This window comes from Peromyscus maniculatus, chromosome 6, assembly GCF_049852395.1.
Source record: "Peromyscus maniculatus bairdii isolate BWxNUB_F1_BW_parent chromosome 6, HU_Pman_BW_mat_3.1, whole genome shotgun sequence".
Taxonomy (NCBI): domain Eukaryota; kingdom Metazoa; phylum Chordata; class Mammalia; order Rodentia; family Cricetidae; genus Peromyscus; species Peromyscus maniculatus.
Genome location: NC_134857.1, coordinates 15,769,050 through 15,787,538, shown reverse-complemented (window position 1 = coordinate 15,787,538; position 18,489 = coordinate 15,769,050). Strand labels below are relative to the sequence as shown.

Genomic DNA, 18,489 nt, shown 5'->3' with positions numbered 1-18,489 from the left:
TCTATCTACATAGCAGTACTTGAAAAAGACAGTGCAAGTGAGATCACACACACAAATGTTCCTTCTCATTTGTATTATAAATCCCATCATTGTGTATATATTTAGGCTCGTTTGCTAGGAGGAAATTTAACACAATATTTTATGGCAACATATTATAATAAAAAACAGCAAAGAGGGGTAGAGACTAGTTAGTCTGGAAATAAAGGAAATGCAGGAAACAAGAGGAAGAGGAAAGACAAATTAAACCCTTCAACTTCAGTGGTTCTTACTGTCTCATTGTTTTGTTTTGTTCTAAGGGAACCACAGAACAGGAAAAGAAATTTTATCCTGATACATAGAAAGAGAAAAAATATTATGCAATATTTTTGTGGAAAATTACATATCATTGTGCTATACAATATGCATGATTAAATTTAATCTTATTATATTTTACATTTTCATATAATTCTCACCATATATATTTTATTTCCTTCAAGGAACTTAATATTTCTCTATTACTCAATCTTAAGTTAATTATCTGTATAATTAATTAAAAATATTTTCACAAGCAGCTTAGTATTATTTCTGATTGTGTGCATACCTTTGTGCAAGTGGAGATTCATGTGTCTAGACACCTGTGTGTGCCAGTATGTGAGGCCAGATGCCAATCTCCACTGTCATTCCTCTGGGTTCGTCCACTTTGTTTATGGAGACAGTATCCAATTGGCCTGGAACTCACAGTATAAGCAAAACCAACTGACCACTAAACTGCAGGGGTCCATCCCTCTTCTCCTCCCCAGCCCTGAGATTAGAAGCATGCACCACAGTTCTTAGGATTTTTATACAGTACTGGGGAATCAACTCAGGTCCTCATGCTTTCATGGAAAGTACTTCACTGATTGAGCTATCTTCCCAAATTTTAATATTTTTATTTTTCCTAGGAATATTTTTCTCTATATTAGGTATATAGGTATCTCTTTCACTTTCAGTTTTAATGGTCTTTGTAAGTGAAAAACAGGGAAGTAACAATTTAGTCCCCACTAGCCAGATATTACTTTGATTTGATATTGTTTTTAATCAAATATTGATTTGATATGTTGACCAAAAATGTTCAAAAGTCTTTCTTATTAAGATATTTATTACTGAGAAATATAAATCATTTATTAGAAATGGAAAGAGTTATTTGTAATAGAAAAAATACACCTGTGTCTCAGGAAAATATATTAATAAACATTAACAGAAATATATAAGGATGACAAGTGAATTCAAATTATATAACTTTGAATATGGAAAAAAATTTAAAACATCTTGACACTGGGATTATAAATTACTTTGAAAATACAATGAATTCCATATACCTTGTCTCTTATTAAATGTACATGAATATAGAAAACTTCATTCTGAGTCAATCTACTGGTAGTCCATGAATGGTATCTAGAAGCCCATATTTCTCTGTATTTATACTCAAATATTAGAATACATATATAGTAAGCAAATATTTTATCTACCATCCATAATTTACTTCTTTTAATTAAATAATAGATAAATCTGTAAGTTTGAGATGAATGTATTGCATTTATATGGAATTTGCTTTGTTACATTTTAGGTTAGACATTCTACAGAAAGCAGGTTGACACAAAAGACTAAAAGTGTTCTTAAAATGCATTGGATGATGTTGGATTTTTTTTCACAATTGTGAATTTCAACAAGCCAGCCATTACTGCACTCCTGACAGTTGAATAAGATGTCCAGTTGTCAGAAAAGATCACATCATCCAAGACAGGTGCTCCTTGATTCTACTAATAGAAATAGGACACTTGTAAAATATTAAACATATTAAAAAAAAAACAACTGGGTTGCAAAGTCCTTCATTTATGCACACTGCCTGTCAAGGTTATCTTTCTAACTTAAGTGTTCACCTTAATGATGCCTTTACACACATATAGATTGCCCTTACACCCAGAACCTCAATATAATCTCTTGAGGCCAGTTCTTGCCATAACATGCCATTTCCACAAAATGCCTGCAGTGGTATCACATGTGTTTTGTCACTCTGAACATTACAGCTGCTTTGCTATACCCCTGCTGCAATGCAACCTGTCAATTTGGCAGGCAAGAAGGCCAGGAAACCCCATGCTGCCTTCTTGTCCACTATGCAAGTATTTTAACTGGGCACATTAAGTATCAGGAGGGGAGAGAGGAATGGAGAGGCATTGATATTTAGTTCTCATGGAGGAGCAAAATCATTATGAGACCCTGGTGCCTTCCACAAAACCATCTCTTACCAAATATGGTTAACAACTATGAAATGTGCTCATGTTCTGTCTGTTGAATGGGCACAAAATCTTGACTGCATGGGTGCATATGTGTGGAGATGAAATGAAAATAATATACAAGCATCTATTACATCTGAAGTGTAGCTGCCCTTACAAGTCTATGGCAACAGCAGGCTGGAAGCATGACTTAAGCCGGCTCAGAAAAGCAGTCATCACTCTGTCTAATGTTAACCGGGAATGTATGATAAGTTGATACGTGACGTTCTCCAGATGCTCTGGTCACGCCAATCCACCTTTGTAAAAGGGAACTCTTATCTTGAATACTCTCCCCATTTATTTGATTAGAAGGTGTAGCAGATCTCACTTATTGTGCTTAAATATTCCTCTTCCCAAGCAGGATGCCGTGAATAAATACAACACTAAAACCTAAGTACCAAGAACCAGCATCCAATGTATAGTAGACTATCCTTCTTTTAAAAGTATACATTTTAATATAATGCCTAAGTCCCATGACTGTTCAAAATCACAAAAGTATCAAAGACCCACTGTTTTATAAAATCACACACACACACACACACACACACACACACACACACTGCTACCAGCTATACTATAATATGGTTGGGAGACAATCTGACAATCTTTGCTAACAGGTAGATGTTGAAGACTGAAACAAAAATTTAATTATAAAAATTTTTGCTTATATATTGGACTGTGTAAAAACTGCATGGAACATTATCTTTATGTAGATTGCATCTGTGATATGTGGGAAAGTTCCAGCAGATGGCGAATGACAGCCCTCAGACTCAGACATCGTTGGGAGGCTGGGTACGCAGCATACTCACAATCCCAACACACACAGGCTGAAGCAGAAGTACCACACGTTTGAAGTCAGCCACAGATACACAGAAAAGTTCTGTCTCAACTCCCAACCCTGAAAAAAATGTACATTTGCTTCTCTTTGTTGTCTCTTTATTTCCTGGTTGTCACCAGTGACAACTCATTGCCACACTCATTCCTACCAGATGAGCTCCTTTATCACAGATCTAAATACAATGCAACTAATCAACCATAGGTTGAGACCCCAACACTTCTGAACTGATATAAACCAGTATAAATTGATTATTACAGGTGTTCTGTCAAAGGGATGTAGTATTAATTGACCCAATAGCAAATTCATTTGGTGCCATTAAATTTATATGTAAATCTACTTTCCTGAAAAGTTCTAAACTTGAGTTTCTTTGAGCTGAAAATGTCAGCTGAAGGATCCTATACTTAATGATGAAGAACACGAATATATGAAAGACAGATGTGGGTTTGAGCCCTGACTTTACCATTTAATACCAATATTGCCTAACAGAGCCTTCTGTGGAAGGGGAAATAAAGGATCATTCTCACACAGTGGATGTGACTGTTAAATCTTGCCATATATACTACTGTTTATCATAATCTTTATCTTTAATACAAGTTCAGCTAGGACTATTTATGCTTATTGTCATTCATAATCGTTATCATTGGAGGTGAATGTCTGCTTAATCTTAGTGGAATAATGTAATGATTTGAGGGTGAAAAATAGGGAATATTCACTTCTAAAATACAGTCAGAAAGTTCACTGCATTTCATACAGTTTTAAGAGACGTTTAAGTCATGAGCTGGGCATGGTTGGTCACACTTCAAATCTCAGGTCTTTGGTTGTGGGCTAGAGGCCAGCCTGGACTATAGGAAACAGAGACAAGGGGGACAAGGAGGAGGGATTTGCCAACAGGAGTGAAAGAAGAGAACCAAAAAGGACTTAGAAGTTCATAAATGTACTTTAAATGTTATTTTCTCCTTAGGTCTTTTTATTTCTCTATTAAAATAGAAAAGATCACCAAAAATACCATTAGAGAATGCCTAAAACAAGATATGTGTTTATTTCTTTATTTTATTTTACTTTTGATGTAACTGAGGATTGGCCCCAGGGTTTGGTTCATTCTGGACAAGCAAGTACCACTGAGCAATATCCCAGTTCTTGCTGAATATTTAGTTTTGAGACAAAGTCTCACAAGGTTTCTTAGCCTGGCCTTGAACTCACTTTGTAACTCAGACAACTCCTAAACTATGATTTTCCTGCCTCAGCTTTCAGGATAATTGGGATCACAGGTGTACCCAGGCCTTTCAAGGTAACATATTTCTTAACTCACATGTGTGTCTGGTCTGCAGAAAGATGTTCAGACATTATCTTTAAGCCATCAAACATTTTAGTTGCTCAAATACAACAACCAAGTGTTTATTGTGCCCAGTCTATTTTTGATTCCTTTGGAATTCTTCATTTTGAACCTGTGTACAAATCTCCCTGGCTTTAGAACAAGAAAGAAAACACTTTCTGACACCAGATGCTGAAGATCAATAGCTATTTCCCAAAGTTTATAGCATAATTAAAATGTGTAGCAGGAATAATTTTCTCTTCAAACCCTAAGGTGAAGCCTAGAATTATTGACTGAGTCAATGTTACATGATGGAACATATTTTATTGTGTTTATGGATAATATAAAGAAGTTTATGCCCTTTACATGTAATTTGTTAAGTTAGACACACCAGGAAGGAAATACCCTTCTTATCAGCAAAGCTTCCATTGTCTAAAAACCTCTTTAAGGTGTATTTAGTAGAGATAAATCTGTACTATTAATAATCCGTGTGGTCACCTAAAATTCAAGGAGAAGGTTAACAGTCAAAATATTCTTGAATTTAGCAGAACCCATTCACTTCAAACTACTTCTGCAGGGCTTTATCACCTCTAATGAAAATGCCAGGAATGTAGGCAGGATGAGATTATCATGAGGTGGTGAATGGAGGTAGGACCAGCGTCAGAATGAGCTCTGCAGAAAGCTCTGCAGACAGTGATTGCTTTAAGGCTCCCTGAGAAAATAAGTCTATCACCTATAAAACAGAGTATTCAAAAATCTCATTCTTTCTAGTAATAAGATTTAGTAGTTGCTAATTTTTACATGTGGATAAATGTGAAATACTTGTAAAACTTTCTTAGAGTGTTCTGTTTTCCTTCTTTGCCAGGTCATTTAATGGTACAGCAGGAAACTATGGTGATCAAGAGGCAAACAAAAATACATCTTGATTGAATTATAGCTCTTTCCATTAGTGATGTTTAATTAAAATTTTGTTTTTCAATTTTCTTCTCTTATTTTTATTTTTTAGATTACATATTGAAATTTCATTTCTGCTTGTCTCTAAAATTTCCTTAAAGTATACAAATTCTGCCTATGTAGAAATCTAGCACTTATCACTCTGTTCCATTAGGTAAGCAAAAACTTCATCCTCAAAAAGAAGAAGGAAGAACATGGGTAGTTTCCAGAGAAAACAAGAATATATTACTTGCAGAAAAGAGGTAGAGGGGCATGAGGAATTACCTCATTTCACTCTTGGAATGCCAAGAATGAAACCTATATAAACAATGGCAAGCTTTGGAAGCTGGGAGCTTCTGAGGTCTCCTCATTTCTTTTTGACATTATAGGAGAAACCTGCAGTCAATACAATGCAGTATAGAGTCACTACCACCAGGGTATAAATGGCAGCATGGGAGACATCAAATAAGATTCTGTCATGAAAGTTCTCAAGCTTCCTTGACTCCTACACATCAGGTTCTGTAGCTAGGTATGACTTTATGATCACAGTAGGTTTTCTAGAAGGTGGTTAGTAAGAGTGAAAACTAATAAGTCATGCAGTTTACTCTAAGGTACCACAAAGCAGATATTACAGAGAACATACCAGTTCAGAGGATAAATGTGGTTAAAATGTTACTTTGAAAGGCCTGGTGGTATACACCTGTGATCTCAATTATCCTGGAAGCTGAGGCAGGAGAATCACCACTGCAGAGGCTGCCTGAGCCACACAGTGAGTTCAAGTCCCAGGCTAAAATAAATACTTCAGTGTTCAAGCAGGCTTCAGGAGGTAGAACTCAAGCCACATGAACCTCTTGGACATCATTGCTGCTGCTGTTACTGTCATCTTCAGTTAGGCTTTCAGGACTCCTTAGAACCAAGAACCTTAGAACCACTGAGTCTCCTGGTCCTCCCTGGAGCCGAGAACCACACTACCGGCACTTTGGCACCGTCTGCTTTTGCAACCCATCTGCTCTCATTGAGAGATGCTGCTTCACACTGTATGCATCTTCCCCATCTGCATGGGACTTGGAGTCCAGATCACTGGTTTGGAATAAGGTGTTAGAATCGAGGTAAAAGGCTGCCCAGTTGCTCTTCCTCGTGTTCAGAAACAGGTACTTAGCACTGAAGCTCCCAAACATGACCCGTGAAAACTAATCCATCATAATCTGGGCCAGGTCAAGTCAGTAAGATGCTATGCCCACAGAGATCACCATCAATATCCTCCTCCATTCTGGGCAGGACATAACTCACTCTCTTGCCATTCTTGTCCTCACTAAAAGCTATGATAGCAAGAGTATTTCATCTGCCAGTTCTCATGAAGTCTAAGGAGGTTTCAGTGTGCACATTCATAGGGCCACCCAGCCAAGCATGGCAGATGTTCCCATTGGTGGTTATTGAAATGCCTGTCAGGACAAGCAGCACTGAAACTGTTTCCTAAAAGCTGAGCTATCCAAACAGGGCTCACACAAGATGAGAAAGATCTCCCTCTATCATCCATTTCTTTTCATCAAAGATGTACAGAATCTCATCTATCTTCATGCCATGGGTTCTCAGTCATGTCTGAAAGGAATGAAAATGATGTGCTCCTCCTCCAAATGAACAGCTTGGTCTACCTGCCAGTCACTGTGCAGGTGTGAAAGCATATAAAGCAACTTGATCAAGTCTTCATGGTTGGGCTCTACAAATACCTCTCCAGGCCTACATATCCTAATTACCAGGTCCTATCGCCAGCACCAGCAAGTCCTGTGCAGCTTAGTTATGTTCACTGTGATAGGTTTTTTCATTATTGATGATGAACTAATGGAATGACACACATCTATGAATGGATAAATACCAATTCAATCTTATTTTTCTTCCTTTAGGTAGAGGTGAATGGAAGTGGCCTTCATCATTCCAAATTTCATAGGATTGTCAACCCCATTCTGGATAGTATATAGTGGATAGTACATATGGTTACTATTGTAATGTTACACAAATGGAAAGACATTGTAAAAATTTATTACCAGTTAAGTATAGAGAATCCAATGTTTTCCCAAAGACAGATGGATTTGTATGAATGTATTTTCTCTTCTAGTTAGGTCCCAGAGTAGTAATATGTAAGTGAACATACAGAAAAACCAATAGAAAAAATATATCTCATATATATATATGTATATATATACATATATATGTATATATATGTGTATGTGTGTGTATCTGCACACACACACACACACACACACACACACACACACACACACGTACATCTCTATAAAATAGGGTGTAAATTTTGTTCTCATTACTTTCCCACATTCAGTGACTACCTCAACCCCTTCACTGGAGTTGTTGCTGGCCTATGCTCTTCATAATCCACCTTGAAGTCAACACCCCATATGGAGACCCACCAAGACTCTTGGGCTGCATGAACTGATTCACTAGAAGGATACAAGATACAAGCCATTTGGCAGGCACTCTCCCTCCCATTCTTCTCTGTAATTTAGTATATCTGGCATTCCACCCACCTCCGTCCTTATAGTTACTCTTGTGATAGGGCTGTGTGGCTCAGTGGTGGTACCGTCTCCATCACTAGATTTTATCTCCCATAACAAAAATTAAAATAGATGCAATGGAATGCTATGTACAATTAATGTCCTCTTCTGCCTCTAAGATACCTCTTCTGCTTATTCTCTAACCAGAATTTGAGTTAGAGAATATTTAAGCGTTAGGTTCAAGAGAAAGAGGCCTTCAGAGAGAAAGGAAGGCACATTCCAGAGCATGGATGGAGCTTTCCAAAGCATGCCCTCTTTGATTCTGGTCGTCCTGAAATTCAGTTTTCTCATGACATACCTGCCTCCTAAAACTCCTGTTGATTTAACAGCCTTCTTTGTTCCCATTCTCTGACCGTAGTTAGTTCCCAGGGACCTATTGTATGGCTCCTAAGTGCCTTACAGGTTACCTCTGCAGCTGGGTCTCTTTCTGGAGCAATTCTGGGGAGTTTCAGATTATAGTCTTTCTCAGCATTAATTCCAGGCTTGAACCACTGAGCCCCCACCAAATCCGATCTTCTGCCATCTAACCTTTTCATCTCTTCACATCAAACCTCTACTGTGCTTCCCTGAGAACTCTGACACATGAATCTTCTCTCTCACCTCTGACCTCATCTGAAATCCTCTCATTTCTGCTCAGACACTGGACATCTGCCATCTTCTCTTCACTCCTGCCAGTAGTACCATCTACCACAACACCTAGAAGATGTCCGCTGCTTGAACTTCATCCTAGGTCTTACCTCACCATCACAATCTAAATCCTCGTCTTTACACCAGGACACTCCTTATAAATTAAATACTCTTATTGGAAGTGGTTTCCTTATGTTTCTCTTTTCTAAACTGTATTGTCTAAGTCAGTTAAAAATACTATTCTCGCCAGGCAGCAGTGGCACACGCCTTTAATCCCAGCACTCGGGAGGCAGAGCCAGGCAGATTTCTATGAGTCTGAGGCCAGCCTGGTCGACAGAGTGAGATCCAGAAGAGGAACCAAAACTACACAGAGAAACCCTGTCTCAAAAAACTACTACTACTACTACTACTACTACTACTAATAATAATAATAATAATAATTAATAATAGTAATAAACTCTTCTTTTTTGTCAGAACCAGAAACCTTCAAGTGTATACTATTTCTTCTTTCTGCATTCAATACAAGCAAAATTTCAACTGACTTCAGCTGTCTTTCAAATATAGTTTTATTTAGATATGGATTATGACATAGATTCAGCTCTTCATTACTATGAGATGCTGAAGACAAATTTGAAAATTAAAATAATGATGGTGTGCTGTCTATGATGACAGAAGAATATGGTTAAGTTATGTCCTAAGCACTGCAATTTACTCCTCATCTTCATAATCACTCATTAAGGAATATGTGGTTGATCTACACAAAATAAATAATTATACAAATACATTTTCCAGAAAACTAATTATTTGTCAAAAGTCAGGACCAGTTTCCTCATGGCTATAAAATAATGTACAATAGATCATAATAAACAATGCTTCAATGCCTCACAGTTATCTGAAATGTACTGTATTTAAAGGTAAAGGTATCACATTTGTCTCCTCCAAATAATCATATATACCCTGCACAACTCTTGTAGATCTTCTACAACCAATCAGCAGCACCAGCAGCTCAGCCTTCTGTTTGTGCATTTGAAGACCCCCAGCATTTGATTCTCTATCACTTTGTCTAGAGGCCATTTTGTTCCTCTCAGTCATTCATTTCTCTTGTTTCTCTCACTTATATAGTGACTGCTCATCCCAGTAACCCCGGTCAGTACCACTGTAGAGGAGAACCACAGTAATGGGGAGGAATAGATTATCCAACTTTGAATTACAAGTGACTACTTCAAATTTCTTGGAATAAAAACACACCATGCCATATACTTGTCTTCTAAAGAAGGCGCTTTCAATTTTAAGACAGTGTTTATTTCTCAATGGCATTTTAGTTAACACTTACGTTTTTATTGATCATCATAAGTGCGGCTACTTTATGCTCAACTAATTTTCATGTTGAATAAAAGCAAATCATAGGATGAACACTCTGGATTTTATGTTTGCTTTCTCTAAGAATATTGGATGTATTCTTGTTAAACATAGAGTACTGGTGATGGTTCTAGGCAGGAGAAGTACGACCGCAAGCCAGCCAGATACGGCCTTTCATCACAGGACAAAAGGTTGATGTAGAAAAATATGCAGTAAACAAATTTACATGAAAAGAAAAGGCCCATGGCAAAACATTAAGAGAAAAAATATCACACAGTGAGATGGAGCCTGGCAGCTTTAGCTCCGGTGCTTCGTCACTGAATCCCTGACACACACCCAGTAACTGAATGGCAGTAAGAAGGCAGAAGTTTCTGAAGGCGCAACCAGTACCTACAGGTCTCAGCATGGAGTCAGTCAGCATGCTGTTTTGTTTGAAGAGGAGAGAAGACTGAGACAGTTGGGAGACTCAAATAAGCTTTGTACATTTAATTTCTGTCCTAAGGGGCATACAAACTAGTTCTTTCAACTTTTTATGTAATTATACTCTTATGCCAATGCATATTTCATATAACGAATACTTTTTTCCTAAAACATTCTGTGACCTACATCTCAGTATTACTATAGATTGTCACTAAATTACCTCAAAGCACTTGGATAGATGTAATTTATTAGTTACTGAATTTTACATATACAAACAATATTTTTGTTTTTGTATTATGTAAAATAAGATTTTCTGATCTGTAAAAAAAAAAAAATGTTTTCCCAAAGAAATCTGTATAGGTAAAATAGAAAACTGAACAGAATAAAAGTATAATCCCTGGGGAGGAAAAACAGTACTATTCTTGTTAAATTTTCTTGTTTTATCACAATTTTCTATTTTTCATATAGAAAATAAATACTTTGAGGCAGCAACATTACCTCACTCCATCTGAAGGTCATAGGTCAATTGCCTGCAAGTCAATGCCAATGTTCTCTTCTGTATTGATGTTCTCTACCCACCCTCCCCAACACATCTGCACACAACTTACAACCCGATCAGAACTCCAGGAAAAAGACACCACTCAAGCTATATATGCTTTTAATATCTTATATTTTCAAATGAAGAGTTAAGATATTCAAATGCTTAGATCTTCAAATTATTTTTCATTTAGTTCTTCAGTGCCTAAAATCAAATCTGGGTTTTTAATTCATTCCAGGTAAATAGTCGAATATTGAGTCACACTTCCAAATCAAGTCTATATTTTCCATTTATCATTTTGATTTGCTTTACTTCCTTCTTTCCATGTTTACAACATATTTGAAAATTATCTGTATTTTTTTCTAACAAGTATGTGTGAGGAATATTCATTGTGTTTAGGAACTTTGTAGTTCAAGATTCTGAAAGGAATTACATAGAACTTTTGCTGTTTCTCTATCATTATTTTAAATAATACTCAGTACTGTCTAACAATTGTTTTTCTTAAAGTCAGGGCCTTATCCTGCTGTTCATTGTCTGACCAAGAAATCTGTAGATCTCTGGAATCATTTCACGGCATCTCAACCAATGCATATTAAAACCAATTTTATGTTGTTGCTTGGGAGCTTGAATGGAAACCTGTGAGTTATGCAGTAGTTGTCTGGAACATCTGAACATGTATTTCATGTACACATTTAGGTCCTGTTGTGGTAACAGCATGTGTCGATTGTCAAGCAAGTACTTCCCCACCAGTCTGCATCCCCAGTGCATAGATATGCTTTCTTACTTGTTGTCTGTGACAAAATAGCTGGTATTGTTTTACAGCTTCTTTGTTTGCAAAAAGTGGAAAAGAGAGAACAAAACAGAGATATAATTTTTATCTTCCTTCTGGGGGGGGAGTTCAGTCAAACCCCTCCGTTTTCTTAATTTTTGTTTTTCCCTTTTTGGCCATTAATTTCAATGTTAAGATTCTAGAGCCAATTAAAACCACTATTTCCAGTATCGAAATACTATACTGAGCTACAGCTTCTTAGATGACTGTCTATGGGATGAAATACCAAGAATCATCAAGAGAGGAGGCAGATTCACCTCGATGGCAAAGTGCATTCCTCTCTGTTTGTCACCAAGAAATATGGATGTGAAGGAGGATTTTTCAAGACTCATCAGTACTTAGTGGAAGATGAGACTTGTCTGTGGTTGCGTTACTGATTCATAAACAAAAGGAAAATACAGTACAGTGGTCCCTAAGGCTTTTCAGTATCTCATGCTCTATTTTCAAAGAAAGTCTTTTTCTTTTTCTTTTTTCTTTTCTTTTCTTTTTTGAGAAAACAAAAAAAATCACATAGCTGGATCTTGAGAACATAATCATTTCTCAGATCCCAAGTCCCACAGCAAAGGTGACTGTATTGTTTTCAAGGTGGACACTCATATCTATATGCCTATTGCATTGCATTCACTGTTGATTGCGTTTTTCTTTTGGAATGTTTGAACAGATAAGATTTTATGCATTTTCTTTAAAATACACTCATGTGTACAGGGTCATGGTAGAGCCTGAACTTCACTGATCAGAGCTTTAGAGGGGATGGATATCCTGCTTTTCAATAAAAATTACTAAAGCATTTATGAAAGCAACTTCTAACGCATTTAGCTGTGAGGATGATTAAATATATCTACCAGCAGAGCAAGCAAATGGGCCTGCCAAATAAAACTGTTTACATGTCCTTTTCCTGAAGAGGGATTAGAAGCTCGGGGTTCAAGTGAAGCCTAGCACCCTGTTCCATGTTCATCCTAATGACATTTCCTTTGCAAACTTGTCAGATGCCCATGTCCCCTCCACCTGTAAACCAGGTGTAATACTTTCTAATCATAAGCCAACAACATGCTTAGTTAATAATCCTTCCAAAATTAACTGTGATTAAAAAAAAGAAGGTTGGCTCACAGTCCTACTCAATTATTTAAATGTGTTTAAACTCTTTCCAAAATCCAGAGAATAGAACAGAATGTAATAATTATATGGTATTTATACACATATAATTATCAGATTAATACCGCATCCTTTGTTCCACTCCTGAAAGGGAATGGAAGCAGATTCAAAGACAGGGAACCCCTTTTAAATACATGAAAAAATTTAATTATATTATTATTGATAATAATGGTTAAATGATCACAGCATAGTGTATGTATATAGCACCTTTTCTTCGAGATTTTTGTAGAGATTTTAACCAAAAGAAAATGTTTCCTTTTAAAACACTCTCAGGGCCATAAAATATCATTTCAGTCAAAGCTGTGTCATTCATATGAGCTAAAAGTCCAGGAACACTGTACCCTAAAGCATTTGAAAAATTGCTTCTCCCTCAGCACCAGGTTTTAACTAAGTATCATGCTCTTAACCAACTTTACTTCATGTTCCAGTTAACGTATTGCTTGTCAATCTATTTCAAACAAGGTCCAGATTCTATTTCTACTTAGAAAGACCAAAGAATCAGAAGATAGCTCCTCAGCTCAGCTGCGTTGATTTCATTATTTCTTGTATTATACTTCAAATGTCATCCCCTAATCTCATTTCCCTGCCCCAGGATTCTTGTTGCTGAGAACATCCTGAAGCCGTTTTCTCACGTGTTCTTGCCTAGGGGCAGGCTTATTTAACTAGGATACATGTGGGGTTTTAGCACTGGCATTTTTAGTTGTATCACTGTCTCCAAACATGTTCAATACTGTTCTCAGGTTATGAGAACTTCTAGAAAGCTGCAGAAGGTTTCAACTCTGAAGAGCTCTGCTAAATCAGTGAAACATCCCAACCCCTAAGTATCTCTGCTTTTCAGTGTTCAATCTCTATTATCTATCTACTAAGACAGGTATCCACCTATCTTAATCTAGCCTTAAGAGCAGCAGGAGCCTCTGTCACATAACAATGATAGGTTAAAGGAGAGTTCCTTGCACCTGTCTTAATTTAGACTGTTGTTAAAATTCTACAAGGACCAGGAGCCAACTGGAAAGTCTTCTTGGGGCTTCAGAAACCGTTCTAGGTACTCACAGGCATGGTTTGCAGTGGTGAATGCTGAGATCCCTTCCCACCATCCACAGTAAGTATGCACACCAAACCAGTTCAGCGGGTCGGAGAATGCAGTTCTGCTACCCTCAGGCTGCACCTCCCAGCCACAGACACCAAGGCACCTATGTTCTTCCTAGACTTCTTTGTTATTCTTCTACTAGCCAGAAAGAAACAGCATTGTTTCTTAAAGCATGCTATGAGAAGCACCCCATGGGTTTTAGATGACTCTGGTTGAAAGGTTTAACTAAATATCTTAAAAGTGACTGTGCTTACCATGTAGTCAAGCAGAAAGCCAAGACTGGGAGGTCCATGCCCATCATAGCCTGAGTCCAGGACATTGTTTTCCAGGTCATAAATACAAAACCTAAAATATGTCACTGTTGAAAGCACTTGGAAGCCTGGCTTTTACTATGGATTTGGAAAGTAAATGCTTCTAGAAAATAATGCCCCCAAGTCCTGAATAAAATTACAGGCTCTGGGTGGTTACAGTGGAGAATGAAATTCTGACAAATGCTTCTGTGAAAACAAGGACACTTTTTCTCAATTTCATAGGATTTCTGTTTCCTACTCCACACAAGGTATCTACTGGACTCCATGTCTTCCAAGCTTTCCTCTGGCCTGACTCTTCTCATGCTCTGCTCTCCAGAGCTGCACTGTCTTTCTCGGGGCTCAGCCAACTCCTCTGGACTCAGAACAGTGTTTTGTTTTGTTTTGTCTTTTCTTCCCTGCTGAGCCCTATCCTTTTATAGACTGTACATAATTGTTTCCTAGAACTAGAGAACAAAAGGAACCAAAGCAGGAAGGAGAGCTGCTATTCCAAGCTCCCAGAGAACCCACACTGCTGTGAGGCAAGCAACTGGTAGACTGGGCGTGTGTAGAGGAGCAGAGGAGACTCTCCCCTCAAGACCTCCTCTCACCTGGTGAGAGCTCAGAACTCAGCAATATGTTTTACTTGGTAATCTCCAGGGTGAGTTATTATGCCATGCCCTTTACAGGGAGGCTTGGAAATGTGTAACTAAGGATAAAGCCTGAGAAACAGCTCAGAAACGTTCACAGGGGCTGATTCTGAGGTAGGGGTGATCAGGCAAGCTCCATAAACCGGGTGATCACACAGTCTTTATCTTCTTCACAGTTTTTCTTGATTCTTTCTTGTTTTTTAAGAAGATACATAGAGAAGCAGAATATGTAAGCCATTCATGGAAGAAAGAGGTGTGGAGAATCCTGGACTACAGCATCTTTTAGGTAGTTGGTAAAGGAGCTGCACTTCACCCAGTCACTGACCAATGGCTTCCATTCATGCTCCAGACCAACAGGCAGATCAACAGTTACACACAAAATACAAGAAAATGGTTCTTCCACTCCTCAGCAAATAACAGGCACATGCCTGCTCTTTATGACCCACTATCATGTATGCTATTCATAGCTGTCATTCTGTCTTAACCTACACAATTCACACTTAAATCCTGGGAATATTATGAACATCTATCATAAAATTCATATCTTAAATTCTCTGTCTGGCCACTCTGATATGGAGACTCAAACAAATTGCTTTTCGTGTTTGGAAAGATAATTAAAATCCTTTCATATTAAACTCAAGATAGAATTGGATTAACTTAACTACAAAAGCCCAGTTTCCCATGCTGTTGAAATATGAAAGATCAATAGTGTCGGGGCTTCAGTAACAAGAACATGTACAACCAGGTACTTGACTGGGCCGTGTGTGTGTGTGTGTGTGTGTGTGTGTGTGTGTGTGTGTGTGTGTGATTAATACATTTTATACATATGATAGATGTACTATATTTGTGCTATTTCATGAATATACTATATATATTATATATAAAGTGCTATAATATATAAATAAGTACTGCTATATATGTGTATGTATGCATATATACACACATATGTACATATATATATACATACACACACACATATATACATACATGAAATACAAGCAAAATGAAGAATCTGATATATCTATGGCTAGCACTTGACCAAAGGCTATTTTGTGCTGCTATAAAATAATGAAATAGACTGGGAATTTATAATTAGTACTACTTTACTATTCACAGTTCTGAAGAATATGAAGTCCATGATCAACTGTATGCATTTGGCATCAAGTTCTTGCTGCATCTTCACATGGCAGAAGGTAGAAGGGTAACAGGACATCAACAGCCTTTCCTATAGTGGCATTAACCTACTTAAGATAGTAGAACACTCATAGCACACACACCTCCCCACCCGGGCTGCCTTCTGTCAAAGATACATTCCAACCAACACATTTTAGCCATATATTTATACTCTAGCACCCTCCATTTCTGCCTAGAGATGGTCCAGCATATCCAGTAGTCTACATAAGACTTCAGAAAATTATTAAAGATACATATAAGGACTGTAGTAATAATAATAAAAGATCCTCAAAGACAAATACTTGTCATTCAGCTATGGATTTCATGTCTGAAGAACAATACCTGAACATAGTATTTCAAACAGAAAATGCCCATTTTCAAGTAACTTGGGAGTTTTAATTTTTCTTTCTTTCTTTTGAAACAGGGTTTCACACTATAACTTAAGTTACTCTGGGACTCTGTGTAGCCCAGGCTAGTGTAAACTCTTGGAACATCTCCTACCTCAGCCTTACAAGGGCTAGGATTACATTGGTGAGTCACCATGACCAGCTCAGAATAATTTTTTAAAAATATGTGCTGTTAAGTAAAAGACAAAATTAATCTTTGAAAATACTTTTATTCCATTTATTTTCATCATTTTGAAATTCAGTTTCAGATATAGGACTGGGTAGGGCATTGACAATATAACATTAGGGTATTATGTAGATGAAGACTCTAGGTTGTATTTGATTCTATAGGTAGTAAGCAAACTGAGCAAAATATCTTATCTTTATACACATAAGTAAAACTAGAAATTATCCCTACATTGATTTCTTTATTTTGTAAATAATTTAGAAATAGTACAAAACACTGAAGTTGCTTTGCTCCCCAATAGCTCTCAAAGGTGTTTGTTTTCATGTGAACCAGACTGAAATGACAGCATCTCAACACTCCAAGAAGCTAGGTCTGAACTCTCCGTAGACCTGCAAAGGTTACAACTGAACTGAGATACAATTAGAAGAGGACAGGGGACGTGTTACTAAAAAGTCACTGAGACCCACCTAAGGAAAAAATGACCCATGTTAACCAGATCCACAGGGCTCTCCGACTTCCATGGGCCTGCAGGGCCAAGAGCATTGTTCTCCAGCATGAACCATAGCAGTAAGCCGACTCAATGCATTCCTCCTTTTAGGTCAAATCTGTACATGTTTTCCTGATTTATTCGGATTATAAATTCTGAAAGTGATATATTTTGTACACATATAACAGGATATATGTGTGTATATATACATATACACATATATATATAACAGGATATATATGGAAAAAGTATATACATACATATACACACATATATATGTGTATATATAAGCATTATATATATTGAGAGAGAGAGAGAGAGAGAGAGAGAGAGAGAGAGAGAGAGAGAGAGAGAGAGAATGGGAAAGCATACTCTGTCAGAAATGTAGTATGGAAGTATGAGAAAAAGGGAACAACAGCAAACAATCTATATTCCCGTGCTCAGACGCAAACATATTGACTGCTGTCCCCATACACAGAGGTGGTGAAGGTGTGGGAGAGGTATGTTCCTCCTACATTTATGTTCGCCCTGTTCACTGCACCAGCAGAGCCTACAAGAGGCTCTCGGATGCCAGCAGCCATCTATATTTTACAGAGAATCAATTTATGAAATGCCTTATAATCCAGGCATCTCTCTCATACTTTTCCAAGGAATACTACTACTTAGAGTTAAGATATATACATATATGTATATATGTGTGTGTATAATATGATATATATGCATATATATCACCTCATGTATATGATATATATTATACCTCTTGGTTAATAAAATTAATACAAGTAAATTGCTCTCACAATCATTCTAAATGAGACTTTTTGGTAAATGAGCCTTTAAATCTAAATTAGATTCATCACATAATGTTTTTATTAATTATAATTAAGAGTGTTTTTTAATAATAGCACTTTACACAGTATTCCAAAAGGTAGTCTAGAAAAGATACAAAGATATAAAAATAAGATTCTATAATTCTTAAGCAAGTATAGTGAAGATTAATGAAACTAAAAAAAAATTCAGTAATTTATCTGTAAATTGAACGATGTACTTTAATTATCAAGCAGGTATAAACCATAGGATTTTTGTTTTCAACTGTGTTATATTTCACAGATGTATGCTTATTTTATTTTATTTTTGAGACAGGGTTTCTCTGTGTAACAGCCCTGGTGTTCTGGAACTTGCTTTGTAGATAAGGCTAGCCTCAAACTCACAGAGATCCACATGTCTCTGCCTCCTGAGTGCTGAGATTAAAGCCATGTGCAGCTATTTTGATTAGTTTATCTGAATGAAGATTTTAATATTTTACAAATTTTTTGCTGACAGTTTTTTTATAATTTCATAAGAATAATCTAAACAAAAAGCAATTATC

The 18,489-nt window shown here is 37.0% G+C and overlaps 2 protein-coding genes across 8 annotated transcripts in view; both read right to left on the bottom strand.

Moving 5' to 3' along the window:
• Positions 1-18,489, bottom strand: part of Naaladl2 (N-acetylated alpha-linked acidic dipeptidase like 2) — a 1,286,850-nt gene that overhangs the window by 891,504 nt on the left and 376,857 nt on the right. The gene's annotated exons all lie outside the window — the stretch shown is intronic.
• On the bottom strand, positions 616-8,477 carry LOC143273785 (uncharacterized). Its single transcript, XM_076573777.1, is given in 3 exon segments — positions 616-6,954; positions 6,957-7,134; positions 8,349-8,477. Coding segments are annotated over 3 exon segments (387 nt in total). The 3' UTR covers positions 616-6,874.